The 20,962-nt window shown below is 40.7% G+C and overlaps 1 protein-coding gene across 1 annotated transcript in view; it reads right to left on the bottom strand.

The window, feature by feature from the left end:
• Positions 1 to 867: 867 nt before the first annotated feature.
• Positions 868 to 20,962, bottom strand: part of fam189a2 (family with sequence similarity 189 member A2) — a 22,029-nt gene continuing 1,934 nt past the window's right edge. The window contains exons 2-12 of the mRNA XM_054610965.1: positions 16,329 to 16,385; positions 13,355 to 13,465; positions 10,319 to 10,438; positions 9,416 to 9,523; positions 7,923 to 8,056; positions 7,609 to 7,744; positions 5,752 to 5,815; positions 3,232 to 3,372; positions 3,129 to 3,191; positions 2,010 to 2,365; positions 868 to 1,643 (exon numbers count right to left, since the gene is read on the bottom strand). Of these exons, the coding sequence (XP_054466940.1) occupies positions 1,332 to 1,643; positions 2,010 to 2,365; positions 3,129 to 3,191; positions 3,232 to 3,372; positions 5,752 to 5,815; positions 7,609 to 7,744; positions 7,923 to 8,056; positions 9,416 to 9,523; positions 10,319 to 10,438; positions 13,355 to 13,465; positions 16,329 to 16,385 (1,602 nt within the window). The 3' untranslated portion in view covers positions 868 to 1,331. The remainder of the gene's footprint in view (positions 1,644 to 2,009; positions 2,366 to 3,128; positions 3,192 to 3,231; positions 3,373 to 5,751; positions 5,816 to 7,608; positions 7,745 to 7,922; positions 8,057 to 9,415; positions 9,524 to 10,318; positions 10,439 to 13,354; positions 13,466 to 16,328; positions 16,386 to 20,962) is intronic.

Raw genomic sequence — 20,962 nt, 5'->3', positions numbered from 1 at the left:
ATGGATGGATATGTTAACTGTCAATTAAAATAAATGTTTGAATGTTTTGGATATAAAAAAGTCATTTTGGGGTAAGGGAAGTGCACATATACTGTACATATAAAGCAGGTTAATGGAAGTTGTATGTGAAAGAACACCCTAGAAAACCAATGTTGAGACAAAAGATATCTGGCAATAGCATGTTCAGAAGCAGAGATACGCACCTCTTAACCTTTGCAAACTGCCTCCCTGCTAAAGGTCTCAACTAACATGTATATTACAAATGACAACTCAGCAATATCAACCTCTCAGATCGGTCACTGCGGAACATGTCTTTTGCAAAGCTCTGCTTTGGTATATTACTGTATTTAAGAGGGTAAATAAACACGCGCAGCAAAACCACACTTTTCTTATAGCGTGAAGAAGCAGCTGGTTGTGTTACAGTATGGGTGCTTTGAGCAGCCAAAAAGGACAAAGGAAGAACTGTATTTCAGCAATAATTCGTCATATTTGATAGAACATGTAAAAAAACCATTAAATTGCACATAATATGAAATATTAGAGGGGGGCTTTGCCGGCAGCAGCGTCTCCCCCTCCTCCAGGAGCAGAGCTTCACCTCGCTGCTCCTCCGGTCCCCGCTGGGAGCCAACACAGACACCACACTGCTGAGACCCAGGCCGTGGCATGGGAGAACCAGAACCAGGACACCGGCTGCAGTTAAATGAGAGGTTTTCTAAACGGACTCTGGCGCTCAGAAACATTACGGCTTTTGTCCTTCGCCAACATCAACGAAAATAATGAAAGTGCCTCATAGTAAATTAAAAGATACAAAGCTCAATGGTGTGGGTAGCAAGTACAAACCAAAGTAACTGATAATCCACAGGTGAGAACAGATAAGGGTTCAGTTTATTATCATAGAAAATTAATACTATATCAATATCTGAAAATATATTAGCCAATGCATCGGGACATTAAATAACACCATGACACATGTAATATAATTGTTGTCATGTATATCTGTAGTGAGTTGACTGAAACAAATGCAAACTTATCAAAATGTTAAAAACCCAAAGCAAACTGAATGTTGAATGCTGGGTACTAAGTTTCAATACAAGGTATTTTTGTCCAAAAAACAGTGTAAGCAGAGCAAAAAAAAGAATGCACTCATACAAACACATCTGCAAACACCACACACACACCACACACACACTCTCTCTCTCTCTCTCTCTCAGATCCTACTCAGTGGTTGGTTTACAACAGCTTTCTCTCAAAGTTAATCAACAGATAAGGCAGCGTCCAGCTGTGTTGCCATCCAACACATAGATTTTTTTGTTTTTACAATTGGTTGTCGCTCAAAGGACTGTCTCTCTAAAGACTCCGATCAGACTGTGTGGGCGTTCAGGGTGATCCAGGCGGGACCCTGTCCTTGACCCCGCCCCTGAACCCCCTGCAGAGCTCGCCCTGGACCCTGCTCTCCTACGGTTTCCTTGTTGCTCCACGGCCTCGCAGGTGAAGGAGCTGAGGTCCCCGCAGCTCTGCAGGTGCAGCAGGCCGGGCCTCCTCCTCCTCCTCAGCGGGGGGCGAGGAAAAGTCTGGGAGTGACTGGCTGTTGGCTGCTGGGGAGGTTCAGGTGGACCCGGACCCATCTGTGAATCGGTGAACACCTGAAAGCCAAAAGGAAACTACTGTTTATGACACCTCATTACAACAACAGAACAACTATATAATTTATGTAAATAATTTGTGTTATAGTCCTGTTTGAGTAGGGTTTGATAAAAAAAACACAGTCACCATATGTTTTAGTAAATGACTGAGCCTTTTTTTTTTAAATTACACTATATACACATTTTAAGTGTTTTTAAAGAACCAATGGAAAAAATGTTGGCTTTTGAAAAAAATACCAGTACATCATCATCAATCATACATTTTTGTGTTATACCCAACAAATGGTTAAACTCCCCAACAAATATTTCTATATCAGATATTTGTATTTGGAGTGACACGACACATGTTTCTGTATGAACTCCTACCTGTTCTATGTAGCTGGCACAGCGCACAGCCTCCTCCATGTGCTCCTGGTCCGACTGAAGGACATTCCGTATGCTGTCCACCAGCTCTTGGACCTCGGGGGCCAGGCCCTGGGCGGCCGGCTGCTCCAGTATCTTCCTGACCAGCTGCTGCGTGTGCCGGTAGCTCTGGTAGTCCACCATGGAGGATGGCCGGGGCCGGCGGGGCGTCCTGCCGCCACCGCCGTTTCTGTTGTTGTTGCCCCGTCGCAGCGTGACCTGGCCCTGGGTGCAGGCGGCCAGTGTGGGCTGGGAGGTCTGGGTGGAGGAATCTGTGGTCTGAGGACACGGAGCAGGGGGAGCGTCACTGCTGCTCAGCACTACGGGGGAGAGCAGAGGGGAAGAATGTGGTTCAGGTTCCCCCAAATACCCATGAATCGGTATATCCAACATATCTACATTTGCAAAAAGTGCTTGTAGTGTGAAACAGAGCCTTAGTGGTTACCAAAAGGAACAGGAACATTAAGCAGTCTGCGATGATGTATTTAACATAAGTGATTCTTAGAGTATCTCTGTGTGTATTTCATACTGTATGAAAAACTGCTACTTCAGTTTATTTAATCCCTGGTAGCAGGACAAAAAACTGTTTGTTAATAAATCTGCAGCATCTGATTAGAGCGTTGCGCATTAGACACACTGACCCCTGTTGTATCAGCAGGAAAGTTCATTAAAAGTAGTATTTCTTAATGAAGTATTCATCATTATCATCACTGTATTTATTTTTAGCAAAAAACAAAACAACCTCAAGATAATTAAATATTAATAGCTCAATAAGAGACATTGAGTAGTTGTGCGACTCCTAATCTGATTGGCCGTTTATTCGTTTCAATAACCGATAGATAATTGTACTATCAGCTATATGTCTACTATGCAGCTCTACTGTTTATTTTAAAGTGATTTGATGGATTTTAGTTCCTGTGCTGAATGAACCTCAAAGGGTGAGCTTAGAGAGTTGATGGATGACTAAGTCTTCCAATTGGACAGTAAAGATCTGTTGTGTGACACAAATCATCTCACACTGACTGGTGTTCCAACATCCAAAGTTGACACAGTTCCACATGAGAGGGGGGGAAACAAGCCAACCTTTAGCCGCCAGGTCCATCAACACTGGGTCACTGTTGGAGCGCTGGATCCTCGCCTTCCTCCTGGAGGGCAGTGCTGGAGAGGGCTGCTGCTGAGGAAGAGGAGAGAGGAGGAGGAGGAGGAGGAGGAGGAGGAGGAGGAGGAGGAGGAGGAGGAGGAGGAGATGGAGCAGGAGGAGTAGTAGGGGGAAGCTGGATCTGGGGTTTGGTGCCTGGTGATGCTGATGCCATGTGCGGACTCCCATCTAAGACCAAATACAGACAGGTGGTGCTATTAAAACTAAAGGCAGTGTCATGACGTTCATTTTAAATCAAATACTGACTGATGAAACAAAAAGATCCCATAGATGCTTAAAGACGAACTGCACCGGGATGAAACACATCAATGCTGGTGTTAATACTGACATTTCTTTCCAAATTCATGAAAACACCCCATCTGCTGTTTAAAATCAGCCCTAATCTTTCAAGGCCAATTATGAGATAGAGTCGACCGTTTGGGACTAATCTACGTCATGAAATAAAAGAATGTAAATCAGACCCCCTCCTTGTCTCTCCCCACAGCGTCCATCGAGTTTACGTGTAACATTTAAATCACAGCACAGCGGTTCTCTAGTTTCTGTGGATTTGAAATTAAGCTCTTAGCACATTACAACATCTGGATTATCAGTGTTAATGACTGATTATCTGGAGATAGCAATGTGTTTTACTACACTCTGATAATAGTGTGTAGATGAAGCAACAAGTTGTTGAATTTTAATAATTTACTAGCTGGATAGTTGGCTAGCTAACATTAGCTCACTAATTCCACCATGCTTTCATGCCAACGTTACACCGGTTACAGAAAATGAGTAGAACAGCGGGTTGGTGACAGCAGCAAGGGTTTTGGGTTGGCTGAATTCAATTTGCTACAACCGTGACGGTCTGATTACGGAGATGGCGCCCGCTCTCCTCCTGTAAACAGGCGGCAGGGAGAGAGGTGGAGGGACCATGGGGTGTGCTAGCCAGCTTATTCTTGTCTCATTTGTGGTCGGATACACTGTGAATTCAAAATAACTGCCCCATATTAGTGTTTTTCCAAGCTACTGTAGGTGCCATATTTTGAGTCTTCGTCAAGACTTTTGTCATACGGAAGTGGCCGTGGTTTCATTTCCTAGCCCTTGCCTACTTTTTAGTGTTTCAAAATCACGAGAAGGTGGGCCTAGGCTCAGATTCTGGGGGTGAAGTCCCGCCATGGGACCTAATTTGGTAAAAATACTTACGGTACTCAATGGTGAGAGACAAATAATTTTTTGATCCCGTTTGAACTGTTCCAGGAATACAACAAGAAAGTCACATTTTGTCTTAAAACTGCTGAAGTATAAGACCGTGAACATCCATAACTAGACAGACTTCACCTCTCTGTATACTTTTGTGAAACATACAGTATACATAAGTCAGTATACACACACATAAGGGAGACTGATTTACATAGAGTGTGGCAAATATGCCAGAGATCACGTGACCTCTACCAGCAGCTGAAGGTATCAGATGAGTGAAGGACTAAAGGCCAAGAGACTACATCAACCAGAATGATCAGGGGAGCAGACAGAATGACATAAAACCGACTAAAGCGTTTATGTGTAGAACTGATTACTCCTTACATGCAAAATACAGGCTGGTAGCAAACTTTCTAAAAACACACAATCAAAAAGTCACAGCCTAATGACACTGTCACTGCCAGAACCTAAAGATCCCACATGTTTTAATCAGAAAAAAGGCCCTTATTTTATATATCCAAATGGAATATGAGGTTTACAGGAGCCATATCAAATTTGGAATTTTGTGATATCCACAAGAACAGTGGAATGTGAGTATGCATATAAACGCAGTCACTTAAGTAAACCTTAGCCAAGAAAAACACACTTTAGCATTAGCACACACGCACACACACACACATTAACAACACAGTAAAGCTTCGCTGCACTGACACAAAGACAATAATGACCTACCACAAATAAACCTTTAGAGAATTGGCAAAACGTATAAAAATACTAGAATAAAAAACATAAAACATGCTAAATATATCTAAATAAAGTTTTCCTAGCACAAGCAAAGCAGCCTGACAGTTACTGTAAATCAGTGGTCCCCAACCCCCAGTCCGCACAGAAAGAATATATAACTTATATTATTTCCATTTTATTTATTATCAGTCTGAAAAATGACCGGATTCTCTCAGTTACTGCTTGTCTCGGTCACGTGATACGTTACCTCAAAAGTTAAGCCCACAAGCTAGCGAAAATGAAGCGGGATTTTCTGCAGTGACAGCATCAAAACAAAATTACGGAGTAAACTGGTCATAAGGAACACACTTCGGGTGTCATTGTCTCCCATTACAGAGAAACAAGCGCAGGGCTCCCACTGATTCAGCGTTATGGTGATTTGTTTTTAAAAAAAATGCATTTTATATTTGTTTTCATGCCGGTCGTTTCATTTTATTTCGTCGTGTTTATCCGCCACAGCTTGAGGGCCGGTCCGTGAAAATATTGTCTAAGCGTTGTGTTCCACCTGATCATTGGATCAGAGGGCAGTACAAAGACACTTTGTCTCTGAGATTTAGCCAGTCAGCACCCCCCCCAGAATCCTACCTGGAACAGATGCTCCTGGTGGAGTCAGGTTCGTAGTCAACTCCGTCAGAGCAATTTCTGTCTCCTGAAATAAACAGACATCATCACACTGGTGTTTTATGAAGTAGTTAAACAATATTAAGTTGCTAGTCAGGGTTTATTGGCAAATCCACTCAGAACTCATGAGCATGGCACTGAAGTAACTTTGATCCTTTCTTGCATTAACGGTTTGATGTTGTTAAACAGTACATTCAAGAAGTTGACCCTTGACCAGAACCGCCTGCATGGGCTGTTCAGTCAGGCCCACAATCTTTCAGTTTCCTTAAAAAAAATGTTTTATGGCTGTCCTTGACCCAACAAGCTATTTTTTTTTTTAACTCATGAACAATACACTGTCAATATCAGCGAGTCTCTTTCACTCTCTCGCTCTCTCTCGTTTCCCTTCTGTCTGTGGATTGCTTACTGTGCTCAGCAACTGGATTCTAGCGAAGATCGCAAGATCATGCAACAATCGCCAGATCACATATCACTTAAAAAAATCCATCTGGTCAGGCTCCCATTAATGCGGCGTGGAGCCAGAGCACGGACCAATCGGTGTCCTGTGAGGATCTACTGACGGCTGTGGGCGTGGCTTAGGTGTGTGTGAGACATTACATTACATTACAGTCATATGAGACGTCACAGAGAGGCGACTGTTCAATCCAAACAACAACAGTGGCCCCTGAAGAGGTATGCATAGATGTTGCAAAAGTATCCGTACACTGAAGGGTAATCTCTGGAAAAGATGTGTTTGCTCTTTTTCCCGACTGCCTTCGGTAAAAGTTTGACTGACAGCTGCCACGTAGCTTTTGAAAGTGCCTGTCCTTTTCCCAGATGTTTCCAATAACGACTTCTCAGAGGGTTCTGTGTGACAAAACACCAATAATGTTGTTTTCGCTGTTTTTCTATAAATACATAAAGCTTAAACAGAGGGGGCAAAAAGTACAACTGAAGAACTTTTCAGAAGAAACATGATGCACACAGATTTCCTTTATTTGTTGGATTACTGTTCTGTCATAAGCCCTCATGTTTGACAAATGTAGAATAATATGAATGCATCTTGTAACTATAAAAATTTTTAGGCGAAGTGAAATAATTTGACGTTTTATTAATCACTTTAAAATATCGACTGTAACTATCTGTTTCATCATTTTTTCACACCCGTGTTTCTCTTCAATGTTTAAAGCTTGTAAGAGACTTTGAGAGGCAGAACTATGTACAAAGTAGAAGTAGTAATCATCATGGGAGTGTAAAAGGTTAGACAAATGTTATGTTAAAAATAGAGCAGTTCCATGTAAGAACTAAAATACTTCCTACATGAAAATGAACACAACAACGTCTGTGGATTATTTTAATTAAATCTGTCATTTCTTTCTGGAAAGAGTCATTGATGTGGACTTTTCAAAAAATGTTTGTGTGTTTTGAGCACCACAAGACGAGTGACATGTAATCCCATTATGTTCAAGAGTAGACATGCGTCTATGGCTGATATCTCCAAAATGTACAGTACCAGTCAAAAGTTTGGACACACCTTCTCATTCAATGGTTTTTCTTTATTTTTTTCTACATTGTAGATTAATATTGAAGACATCCAAACTATGAAGGAACACATATGGAATTATGTGGCAAACAAACAAATGCTCAACAAACCAGAATATGTTCAATATTTTAGATTCTTCAAAGTAGTTGAATGAGAAGGTGTGTCCAAACTTTTGACTGGTACTGTATTCAAATACATTTTTCCAAAAATATGTATTTTTTTTATTTTGGAGTGAACTATACCGTTAAAAAACAAAAAGTAAATCTAAGGGATCTGTATCAAGCTAATTTGAAGTGTACCTGTGTGACTGCATCGGTGGAGCTGCCAGCGACGGCCTCGTACGGAGGCGGAGGGTCTAGTGGACAAAAGACCTCCACCCCTTTGATCCGAGCCCCGTAGATATGAGGGAGAGGGATCACGCTGTCCCCCAGGATTCTGAAACACACAGGTCAAACATTAAACTAGAGAGCGCGTTAACATGTGAGTTACATCGACAATAACAGGACTAAAGTAAGTAAAGAGGTGTGTGTGTGTGTGTGTGTGTGTGTGTGTGTGTGTGTGTGTGTGTGTGTGTGTGTGTGTGTGTGTGTGTGTGTGTGAGGGGGGCAGTTACCGGCGAGCCAAGCGTGGCGTGTACGAGTAGAAAGTTGAGAAGTAGGACGGGGGAGGGGCCGGGGCCACAAACTCGTCGGGGTCTGGCACCTGAGCAGGGTCCTCCCTTTCCTCGACCGCAGCCCTGTGCTCGTCCTATCACAGAGCAGGGGACACATGACATCACACACCAAGTTAAACGCTAGTACAGGGGTTCTGCAATGTTCTTATAATTGAATGAAATACAGAAGTACGAAGGAAAATTTGTACAAATGAAAAAATAAAAGTTCTGGAATTACTTTTATGTTCAGGATTCTATTACCAAGTTAGCAATACAATAAGCAATACAATAATAAAAGGATTGTAACAGTGATGGAAATATTTAGAACTTTAGAGCGCTTTAAGTGCGAACGTGGACCCAAACGTTGTCCAAAGGTCGCTTGCAGTTCCAGGTAATGCTAATGGCTAACCTGTTAGCTGCTGCTGTGGTACTGACAAGCGGCATATGTTGGCAGCTTTTCATTGTGCCCCGATGTTTTTCACATTTAAAGTGCCATTCTGAAGCTTTGGCTCTAAATGTCACTAATTCTAATGTCTTTATTTTTTAATGCTGATAGAGGTCACCTGACAGATTTTCCTGTGGTGCACACCCTATTCTCAAATCATTGCTTACCACGCACTCTCATACTTACATCAGCTGTTAAGATCTGATAAATTATACCAGACACACATTGTTAGGCATACATGGTTACTGGCTGGTCACAATGCAGCTGACAAGTGTGGCCCACCGTGTGCACGACGGCTGTTTAAGGAATAGCTCATTTAAAATCACTTAGTTTGTTTTAAACAGATCCTATAAAAAGCATTACATTCTGAGCTTCTAAGCGCATCTAGAAGCCATGATTGACTCAGCTGAGACCAACAGTCACTCGACAAAAATTCTGTGAAACTTCAACTGAACTGCAGACCGTTTACACAGAGCATTGAGGAGAAGAAAGGAAAGGCTGTAAGTAGAGGTTGTAAACATGTTAATGGCTCAATGTACATAGCACGTAGAGCCTCAACTTTTTTTCCAACATTGGTTAGACTTGTGGCAACTTGGAAACAAGTTGGATGTATATATTTTATTGTTTGCCAACTTTTGTAAAATAACCTATCAAAGAAATTCAACTGAGGTTTTTTTCTTTTTCTGTTTTATTGCATTGTAACTGTGTTTTACTGCACAAAATACATTTGTAGGTCTCTCTGCTTTTAGGCATAATTTTGCTATTTCCATAGAGGTGCAGGACTTATATTACACATATTATATATACTGCACTCAAAATCAATGCCACAGGGAGACAAAGGGGCAGGAGAGATTTATTTTCACGATAATATTGTTTTTGTGAATTAATTTGTGTAGTACAGATCTGGATATCGTAACTGCCCTGATCTGGATATTCCCCAGCAGGAGGCAGCAACACTGACCCGTTGTATACAATGGCCCAAACTCTAGACTGTGGTGTGTGATCATACCAGGCAAGGTGTTCTTGCGGTGAAGATCTGCAGGTATCTCAGGGCGGCCGCCATGAGGCACACGGCGGTGGTCAGAGCATTCAGAGCGCACAGCGCGAACAACACTTTCTGGGAGACAAAGACACAACAAGGTCAGTACAAATAGAGCAGAGATAAACTATATATCTGTTGTCCAGTCAGAAACAGACCAAAGGCTCCATATGCAACGGGGTGCAAAGAACAGTGCAGCAGTACAAAAAGCTGATGACAGTACCCAGTGAAGTATGCATGGTGCAGAAATGAACTTAGGTAGGAGGGGTGTTGATTTTTGCAGGATGTTATATCATCTCAGAAGTTACATTAATTACAGACATTTGAAAGCCTGCTCAGTGTCACTACACTGAGCAGAAATGAACGTTTGGTCTACAAAACGAGCACATGCTGAGTAGGCGGAGGAAAATGGCAGCAAATATTAAATCATGTAACTTTAGAGTCATAAGAAATACAGATTATGTATTTTCTGTAGACAACAGGCCAAATTCATTTGATTTCTATAGCATAAATTAAAGAATGTCATTTCATTCAATATCCAATATATATAAAAAAAAAATGGCTATGAAAAGAAAATCTTGAAACAAATAAATTAGGGAACAAATATGTAGATGTATGAATAAGTCAATATACTAATACATGTATATATATACATTTGTTATATTCAAATGAATGGGTTTGATTATCTCAGTTATTTATTCAAGTATTTATTTATTGAATATTGAAGACTGATTAAGACCTCAATCTCCTGCCAATTTCATCAACAAGAGCACTCTCTTCAACGAGAAGGTTGGAAGAAAAAAAAAAAAAAAAGAAAACATTGTAATGGCCGGCTATCAGTGAGTACAGCAGTGACTGTATGGAGGTGTGTACCTTGAGCAGGACCCTCATGGTGCCACAGGAGTGAGCAGGGTGGAGCTCCAGCAGCTTCTCTTCAGGACATTTGGAGCTGGGGGAGAGGGAGCAGCAGTAACACACATCTCCAGTCTCACTCTGAAAAACAACACACACACACACACACACACACACACACACACACACACACACACACACACACACACACACACACACACACACACACACACACACACACACACACACACACACACACACACACACACACACACACACACACAGAGAGAGAGAGAGAGAGAGAAGAAGGCTGATTTTTATATTATTTAAACATTTCTGAATGTACGACGGCCCAGGGAGATCAAGGTGTCTTCTTCCTGTACAGCTTAAACATAAAGAAATAGAAGTATGCTTAGCAGCTAATTCAACCAGCTAAATACAACCATAGACTGTATACAAGAAGGGATACGACACATACTAATAATGTATGTAGTTACTGTGACAAGGATATGTCATGACTCTTGCTGTGGCCGTTCATGGTCCAGAGAGGCTGAATCTTAAATATTCTGGTGGCCCCATCGACCTTTAATGATAATTTTTTCCCTGTTTACAGTATTCATGCTAAGCTAGGCTAACCGTGTTCTGCTTAAATTATAAACATATCACACTTTGCAAAGTGTTCAAATGCAATACTGAAGGAAGGAAGGAAGGAAGGAAGGAAGAATGAAAGAGAATTTGAGGAAGGAAAAAACTAAAAAAGGGAGGGAAAACAGGGAGGGATGGAAGGAAGGAAGGAAATAAAGATGTATTTATTCCTAGATCTACTTAATCATGATGAAATATATTGATTGATCCTTGATCCCATTTGATCGCCTGGTTGGCACGCAGCCCTGATTCCAATCCTCTGACCAGTAGGTAGGAGTTTGAGAAGTAGATGTAGTCTTTGACTTTGCATCAACATAAATATAGGACCATACACACATAGCCTTCTATTTATAGAGCCGAGTGAGAAACACTGCATGACCCCCATCTATTCTTAAACCTCCAACAAACTCACAGACGGGGACAGATGGACAAAAAGAAGTGTGGAGACCAGAGTGACGGGGAAAGAGAAGGGAGCGGAAGCCCGGGAGGGGGAGGCAGGAAAGACAACACAACAGCAGGAAAGGTCAAAAGGTCACACAGAGGAGCTCTGTCACGAAAAACGAGACTCATCACATTTCCTGCTGCCTGAGCTGCAAAGATCTCATTTTCCCAGGTCAAAGAGTCAAGCTGCAAAATAAGCCCAGTGACAAACTGCAGACATAGTTATACACACATACAGACCGCTGTGTGTTTAAAGAAGATCAACACATTAGAATAAATAGACTTCATGAAATAAATAATCAGAAATACAGACAAAATATACACACAGAAACCGTGTGTTGGAGGTACATTTTGTTCTCCGTCGTGGCTCGAGGAACTAACAAGCATATGAAAGCTTGGTCTCACTTTGAACCGAATCATCTGCAGATTTATTCCATACCCCGATATGTTATGATCCACTAAAGTTACAAGATAAATAAATCCTCGTTTTTGTTATTATTTTGCCGCCATCTTGACTTGGAGTTGGGAAGGGACAGTTGAGTGATATTAAACTCTTTGTGTGGGAGGGAGGAGAGGTCTGAACTCTGCTGAGTGCACTTTTTTCTAGTTATTAGAAATCTAGAATAATTCTTTAGTCATGTTGAAGTCTAAACTTAATGCATGTTTCTTTCCTTCACTACAATCTCCCCTTGTGGTCGTTGTAAATCCCGTCTATGCTGCGTTTATGCCCGATCCATCAGAGGTGGACCTTAGTGAATCCAGAGCGATCCGTAAACATCCTGTTAACATTGTCTCCTACTACAACACTCCCTTAAACGCATATACAGCTGCAAATAGCCGTAGCACATCTGGCCTTATCTGTCATTAAGACGAACAGCATTTGGCTTCTGTGTGAATCTGTCCTAGAAGAGAGTGAATCACATTACTGGCTCTACGCTGATGCTGAAATATATACATTTAATTTCAATTTTAAATAAAACAAACTGCTGGAACACAATAAAAATGATCTACAAACAACTCTTGTAGAAAAGAGTTGATACGGTACATCAAAACTATTAAGTTAACCAGGAGGCTACCTCATGTTCTGCTGAGGGAAAGCGATGCGGAAGTGTCTTAAACTTGCATTTCCTCTACTGTCCAGCAGGGGGAGACTTCTCTGGTTGCAAAAAGAAGTCTGATTGTATAAAGTTTATGAGAAAATGACTCTACTTCTCTCTTGATTTATTCCCTCAGTAAACATTGTAAACATGAGTTTAGGGTCTCAATCTCTAGTTTCAAGTCTAGCTTATTAGTGGACAAATATTGACTGTGCCGATTGTGTACATTACAGCCCGTTTAGCGGCTGCTGTCTCCCGCTCAATACTGGACTTATTTAAAAATATGTTGTCCCCATTAGTCCCCATTGTCTCCATAAGTCACAACAGTCATTTTGCAACCAATGAACGGAAGCTACCATATTTGGAATGTGAAGGGGTGACTTTGAGACGCTGTATATGGCTCTTGTAGGGGTAGCAGCAGTCAATCACAGTAGCCCCGCCCTAAAGCATACCCTGCTGTATGGTCTATTTGACTCTAAATGGACCATAATTTACTAAATGAACATCATGCTGTATTGAAGAAGACTTGAAACTAGAGATTGAGACCATACACTCATGTTTACAATGTTTACTGAGGTAATAACTGAAGTGAGAAGTAGAGTCATTTTCTCATAGACTTCTATACAACCAGACTTCTTTTTGCAACCTGAGGAGTTGCCACCTGCTGGTCAGGAAAGAGAATGCAAGTTTTAAAGACACTTCGGCAAAACCGGAGGTTGCCTTCCTGGTTCAACATGGAATACATGGAACCAGTCAGCACGATCCCACTGACTCTCCACATGAGGAACAGATGGAAGCGGAGACAGCGTAAAGGAAAAAAGGATGCAAGAAATCTACAAAACCAGACAAGACACAAACCGGGTAACAGCCTCACCAGTTGGCAGCTGGTCATACTGGACACCAGCTGGGCTCCCTGGCAGCACAGGATGAATCCAGCCAGGTTAAGGAGCACACACACCAAAGACAGCAGGACAAACACATTGACCTGGAGATGAGAGGGGCGGGGAGAGAGGGGGGAGATGAAAAAGGAAGGGAAGATGGATTATTGTGGTTTGGACGTGTGTGTTTTAACTTCTGTGGACATATCCTGTAGAAATTGATTTAATAAACATGATGTAAACACATGAGAGACGGTGACATGACTGCACATAGCATGGACAATGTGTCGACAAAGAGAGAGGTGAGATGACATTAGATATGGCATATGATATGACAATATGAAATCATCCATTTTTGCAGTCGAAGAAATGTTCACGTTTCCTGTTAACAGGGTTTATAAACATTTGTGACAATACATTTCCAGGACTTTGAGGCAAAACTTTTTGAAACATCTTAAGACTCCATGTGAAACTTTCACTCTATGAATATCTCATGATTGTAGGTGGTGCCATACGGCATTTGGACCAGACTGAAGTTGCCAAAGCAGTTCAGCCTTTTGAGGATGGTGATAGGGTTTGGGTGGTAGCAAGGCGGTTTGATGCTTCTCCAGGTGAATCAATAACCATGTAGGCCATGCACTATCCAAATGGACCATTGGAGCAGCATATTGGCGATAGGCCTTAGAATAGGCTTTCACTTTGTTGTTGTTTCCCTATTGTCTGTGGCTTTCTACAATAGGAGGAATTGAATTATTGGTCAAAAGTTCTACTCACAACCAAGAAAAGCAAGCAGGCTAACAAACTGCATCTGTCTGAATGGCGCACACACGACTTGACCAATCAGATTAGAAAATCTAAATTATCTCTCCTAGACACCCCTATTTTTGGTGTATTGCAATGTTACATTATGTTTAAAAATAAAGTGTGCCTTGTTAAATACTGATTTCTGATTGTTTTGCCCTTGTTGAATTTAAAGATAACCTGACGGAAGAAGTTATTATGATATTTAATTTAAATTGTATTATCATTATTTATTATTATTTTAATATTAAGTGAAACGCAATTCTATATAGAGTTGATTTCATTTTATGCAATAGAAAGTAAATAATCATCATGTAGAATTAAATATTAACACTGAATCTAGTAAATATAACTGAAAAATAACTAAGAATACATTTAGACTGGGATCAAATAAGTAATTAGTTAAATTTTTCCGCTTGCCAAAATTTGCATCACAATTTAAATCATAGCAAATGTGAATAACGGATGCACCTTGCTTACCAAGCTATCTAGCCTTGTTTTTTCCTAAGCTCCACCCTTTCGTCAAAATATGGTAGTTTCTGGGTCCAAATAAAACAAAAACAAGATGGAGACGGATAAAATGCCAAACTCGAGGCTTAAAAAATGGTAAACCACAAACCAATGGGTGACGTCTCTCACAGGGACTAGAGTCTATGGTTCCAACACACAAGAACAGGGGGACATAGTGGGGGTACCAGCTTATAAATAACTGTCTCCACCTGTCTGACAAAATGATCACAAGTCAAAAGTAGACTTTCTCATCCTCTCACACCTTCAGATTTGTCTTAGTCGAATACAATCATGGGCCATGAAAAACTGTTGGTATCAATGAGGTCTCTCCGTGCTCTAAATAATTAATTACATTCTGGCTTTAATGGAAATGCTAGAGGACACAAGTCAGTTTGAATTTCTTCGGCACTGTTGATTAGGAGTGGGAGAAAAAATGTATTCATGCAAGAAACAAGATTCTAATTTCTAAGATTCTGAATCGATTCTCACTCATACGTCACCAAACTGCGTCACCAAAATTACAGGCCGGCTGTATCAAGCTCTCTCGCGCATAAAGCAAAACTGACAGCGTTAGTCGATATTTTTTTTTTAACCTAAAATAAAATACCTTGCTTTGTTGAGAGTGTCTGTCTATTGATCTCCCTCGCTGCGTTTCAGCACCCAGGACACACACACACATCCTCTACACATAACATTTAACTCTATCCATCTGAGGAGAATTCATAATAAGGAAGGGATAATGTACAGTGGGACAGTCATAATGTATAAATCACTCTCACTGTGTTTGACCTGCTACAGCCATATTAGAGCTGGAGAAAGTTCTGCTAATGCTAACATGTCCTGTTGCTGCTGCTTCAAATTAAAAGATCTGGGGAGAACAACCGGGTGGCTTTTATTGTGAAGCAGTCACAGGAAACCAAATGTTTACACCAGCTGCACATTCGATTTCTGACAAAGCAGCTGCTCTACCACTGTTGACAGTGCCATTAAAAACCACTTGCTGCTACCATAGTAACCACTGTTGTCGCTAAATCTACCAGAACTGAAATCTTAAGGATTAAAATGTTTTGTATCAGAAAACAGTTGGAGCAGGTGTGGGCATACATTCGCCACAGTTTTACTGAGAAGATGCAGCTTTTCACTATGGGATGATATAACACGTACACCGTCTATTGTTGAAGGAAGAGGATTGACCCAACTATGACTCCATCTCTGTTTCTACTTTTCATCTCCTGCAGACTTTACATTTACGTTTGTTAATTGGCTTTTGTCCTTTAGGAGTATGGTAGCCTCTGCATTGTATATGTTGCAACCTTTTCTCCATACACAATTTATCTAGTGTTCTGGCTGATCCATTTTTTTTCAGTATTCAGAAGGAAAACCTACTTCCACACATTTCTCCTTATCAGCCTTTTCTCAATCTGATTTGCCCAATCATGTGCAACAGAGAGTCAACAGTCCGCAGTGTTTTCATTCCCCCTGATCACCTCAGCAGCTTATTTCACTGATGACTTCTCCACCTCTACCAGAAGGAGCGCTTATCAGTGGATGGAGCAATGGAAACCTCCAGACTGTTGTGCTCTCCATGGAACATGGTTGGACATCCCTGGGTGATTTGATTCAAATTTAGCAACACATTATAATGCAATCAAAGCTTACCAGTAACAGCATGGGCCTTCTCCATGTTGTGAGGCCTACAATGCCTGACAGTATGACCTGGGAACACATGAGGAAAAAAGGTTTAGTGTGGTGCAACGAAAAAATATACAACACAGAACTATACAAATACACATGTTCATATCTAACAAACTGTAATACAAGAGTCCAGTGAGTTCAGTCCATCACTGTGCAATCTCGGAACTGATCGGTTATCAGTCTAGCGACAGATAAGCCTCAGGGGGCAAGGGGCTATATCTCTGGGGGTTCTGGTTTAGCCAGCCAGGGCCCTGCTTGTTGTGTACTGTCCAGTTTGCAACTCGAGATGCGAGACTTCAGTTGGAGTTGAAAGATGACTTGTATGATATTGTTTGACAAGCTAGTTTTAAAACAATAAAAATAGCTAAATCTTCATCAGATGATAGCTGGTTTGGTCCCGAGATTGCATTCCAGCGAATGCCTTCCGCCTCTTCTGCTCTCCACAGAGACCTGCGGACCTGTACCTGCATTCAACCAAAGCCTGCACGAACTATTCAGGCAGCTGTCTATAGACTGCCTACTACGCAGACAACAAACAGAAACCAGAACACTTCTGAAATCAGGATAGTGTTGCCTACAGATTCTGCATATGAATGCAGAATCAGTTTTATAGAGATAAACCACCATGGAGCCAGAAAAGAGAAGAGTCTGACCAAGATGAGCGACCCCCTTCTCCTCTGAGTGACTGGTTGGCTAAATGTCCAGAGGCAGAGGATCGGGCTGGGGTGTGGGGTTCCACTGTAGCTTGGTGGAAGGAAGGAACAGTAACATTCACTTCCCTGTAGGCCAGCACCAGAACTACTGAACTAGGTGAAGCAGCCACATGGAGCCAGTGTAGTGAACGGAGAAGAGGAGTGATGTGGGATAACTTGAGAATGTTTAGAATCAGATAGGTAGCAGCATTCTGAATAGGCTGAAAAAGGTCTGATGACAAATGCAAGTGTCCATTGTGAAGAAGGGGTGAAACCTCCTAATGTAGAGGAGAGGGCAAAACCTTGCCAAGAACAACATTTTGACATGCAGGGTCACTCCCAGGTTCCTTGCCTTCCGAGTTGGAACCCCCACGCTGTTTTCAATGGTGGACAGAATCACAAACTCTATCTTGTACAAGTTGAGAAGTTGGGCTCGACATCCACTACGAGATCAGGCAAGCAGCGATGTAAAAATAGCTGGGTGTCATTGGCAGAACAGTGATAGGAGAACCCATTGAGTGTAAGAGAGCACCAAGCGTACTTTAAGGAAAGGAGGATTTAGTGATTCACTGGTTCAAATGCAGCAGACTGGACTCACTTTGGTACCAGGTCCTATTCTCAATGCCGTGTTACCAAGGCAGATAATACCTTCTCAACATAGGAGGGATTCTCAGCTAATTGCTATTATGAAATTGACTCCTTTGTACCACAGTTGTTCCTTTTGTTGTTTTGAGTTCTCAGTGTGTGTGTGACTGCAAAAGGCCACTTCCTGGAATGTGGGATATTGGCCGTAAACAGGGGTCGGTGCCATAAATTGCCAAATGTCCTTCAGTGTCCTCCTCGAGCTTTTACAGGCAGTTTCCTGCTTCATGACATCAGAGTTCTGTGTCAAGACTGAAGTCACCATTCGCTACAATCTTGCTTGAATGAACCCTAGTTTCTGTCTTCTGCAGGAAACATACAGCGGGTAAAATAAGTATTGAACACGTCACCATTTTTCTCAGTAAATATATTTCTAAAGGTGCTATTGACATGACATTTTCACCAGATGTCGATAACAACCCACGTAATCCATACATACAAAGAAAACCAAACAAATAAGTTCAGAAATTAAGTTATGTGTAATAAAATGGAATGAACTTATTTGTTTGGTTTTATTTGTATGTATGGATTACTTGGGTTGTTATCGACATCTGGTGAAAATGTCATGTCAATAGCACCTTTAGAAATATATTTACTGAGATAAATGGTGACGTGTTCAATACTTATTTTACCCGCTGTATCTGAACACATCTGAACGTCTTAAACAGTTTTGTCGGCGTCATATAAAAAAAACAAACAGGACCTGCTATTTTGATCAATTCAAACATTCCATACCATAATAATGCCACAATAATAGACCAAGGAGGTCGTTTTGGTATCATTAATGGACACATACAAAATGGTATAATCAAGGAATCCACTAAACAAAGAATTCCTACTGTTTAATCCACTAACTAAAGTAACGTTTTGACATTTCTTTGTGTAAGTAATCATATCATTTAAATATATCTAAATTAATAACTGTAAAATTCAGCCAATAATTATCTCAAACTATACAGCTTTATCTAGTAGACTAAACAGCCCCATGACCCTCAAGTAGGTAGCTTGAACACTCCTCTTATAGCAGACAACAATCTCAAAAATGTCCTCACCAGATAGTGGACATCCTTTATAGAATTGAATGAACACAGACATATCACAAACAGTATATTTGGAAACAAGAAACAGTTCTGAAGGGACATATCATTTCATATTCCAAACAAAAAAACAAGAACAAGATAAATAACCGCAACGGGAACATTATTGAAACATCTATATATATATTACTATATTATTATATCACTCCACTATTTGTTTCAGTCTTCACTGCAAAAATGTACCACTGTGAGTCGATAACTTGCCAAAAGTTGGTTTAATTAATAGAGAAGTTAGCCCGCTATAATGATGGCAATTGCGACAGTACACATAATAATGGCCTCCGCTCTGACCATCCTGCTTAGTTGATTTGAATGGGAATGTTTGTTCTGCTACTATTCTATTTGTTTGAGGTACACACATGAACACAGCTCTAATTTCCCTTTTGCTCAAACCTGACAAATCCAATCCTCACCCCCAGCTATAGATTTATAAGCTTGATTAACTGTGACCTAAAACTCATTAGTGAATCACAGATCTTTATCAATCCATCCAGACCGACCAGAGTTCATAAAGGACAGACACTCATCCCCCAACATGTGGCCTCTATTCAACCTCATCAATGTATCCTGGACATTTATTTTCATAACCCTCAAAAAATGGTTCTTGGGGAGTCATTCATATAATAAATGAAAACTATTTACAACTCACCATCTTCATCAGATATAACCAACAATAACACCACTCAATGCTTCACACTATAGTGGGTCAAAAAACAAGGATCTCCACTTTATCCATTACTGAAATCTTAAAGTTGAAAGAAAACTCGTATCACAGGTAAACAAGCAAGACATTTTCATCACAAAATCAGTTTATATGCAGATGACATCTGCATATAATTTTTAAATCCAAAAATCAGGTACCATTAAATACCTTTATATCAATATGTCTTCCAAGTTGTCAGAGCTATTCCTTCTGAGTTATGTTCCATTAATGAAACCATTATTAAAAAGCATCGAGTAAGACCTCACCCGGTGGAACAACTAGCCCAATCTGACTAATTGTAAGAAAATCGGCACTAAAAAGTACCATACTACCAAAAATAAACGTTATGTTTATGACCCCGGTCCAACCTACATCACTTTGATTCAACACTCCACACTCTATCATAAAAAAATTATACTGGAGACATAAGAACATCACGGCAACATGCCTCAAATTATACATCCTACCACCTAGCAAATAATCCTCAGAATAACATATAGTTACAGTATTTCACAGACCCCCTGTTGAACACTAAGTAATTCATTTTTTTCCCTTATTAAGTTCACAGTAACTGGCTAATGTTATTATTAGAACTAATATGAATATTATTTCATCCTTTTTTGTTTTGTTATGCATCATGTCAAGTTCTGCACGTTACTTTGTTTTCTTAGTCTTTCATTGTGTATTTTCCACCATTCTTATCATTGCTGTACCTGTGAAGTTACTACTGTTTTGATGCAAATAGAAAGAAAAAGAAAATTAGCCTCCATTACTACAAATGTACAGCTTCCTCCTCCCTACGCTATAACACAGTCCACCAACTTCCGTGTTCGGCTGAAGCCCAGCATACTGACCCACTAAATCACTGTGGTACTGTAAGACAACACGCATGCTGTCTTGTGTAACACAAAGCCTGAAACACGGGAATGTTGCAGCAGAGCCTGGAGAGCTAGAGCGGATGGGTTTTATCCTTAAATACCTTTGAATTGATGGAGATATATAATACGAGCAGAGAGGGGATCCTCTGCAGGAGGTGAGGGAATCTAATGAATGAGATGATGTGAGTGGAAGACGAGACTACGGTACATGGGGGGAGATTTCAAGCAACACTCACTTCAAACAAGAATTCCTCATTTGCCATTATTGCCATGGTGATTTGTATTTAATAGCATATTATTCAACTAGTGATCATAAAGGATGACAGTTAAGCAACTTAAAGGAATAGTCCAACCTTTTGAACTGAACTGAGCTTTGTTTGCCATCATCGCCTCTGTGTGTCCAGGATGTGTTTGTACTAGCTTTGCATATAGACTGGAAGCAAAAGTAAAAATGCCGGCCTAGCTCCATCAAAAGTGAAATAAGGCACACCTGTCCTGCATTCCTATCTTGCTTTTAGGCAGGTTTGGTAATCTTGAGAAACTAGCAGGATTACACAATTTTTTTAAATGATCCAACCTAAAAACA

The sequence above is a fragment of the Anoplopoma fimbria genome, chromosome 13, assembly GCF_027596085.1.
Source record: "Anoplopoma fimbria isolate UVic2021 breed Golden Eagle Sablefish chromosome 13, Afim_UVic_2022, whole genome shotgun sequence".
NCBI classification, from domain to species: Eukaryota; Metazoa; Chordata; class Actinopteri; order Perciformes; family Anoplopomatidae; genus Anoplopoma; species Anoplopoma fimbria.
Note: the sequence above shows the minus strand (reverse complement) of the source record. Positions and strands in the feature narration are given on the sequence as shown.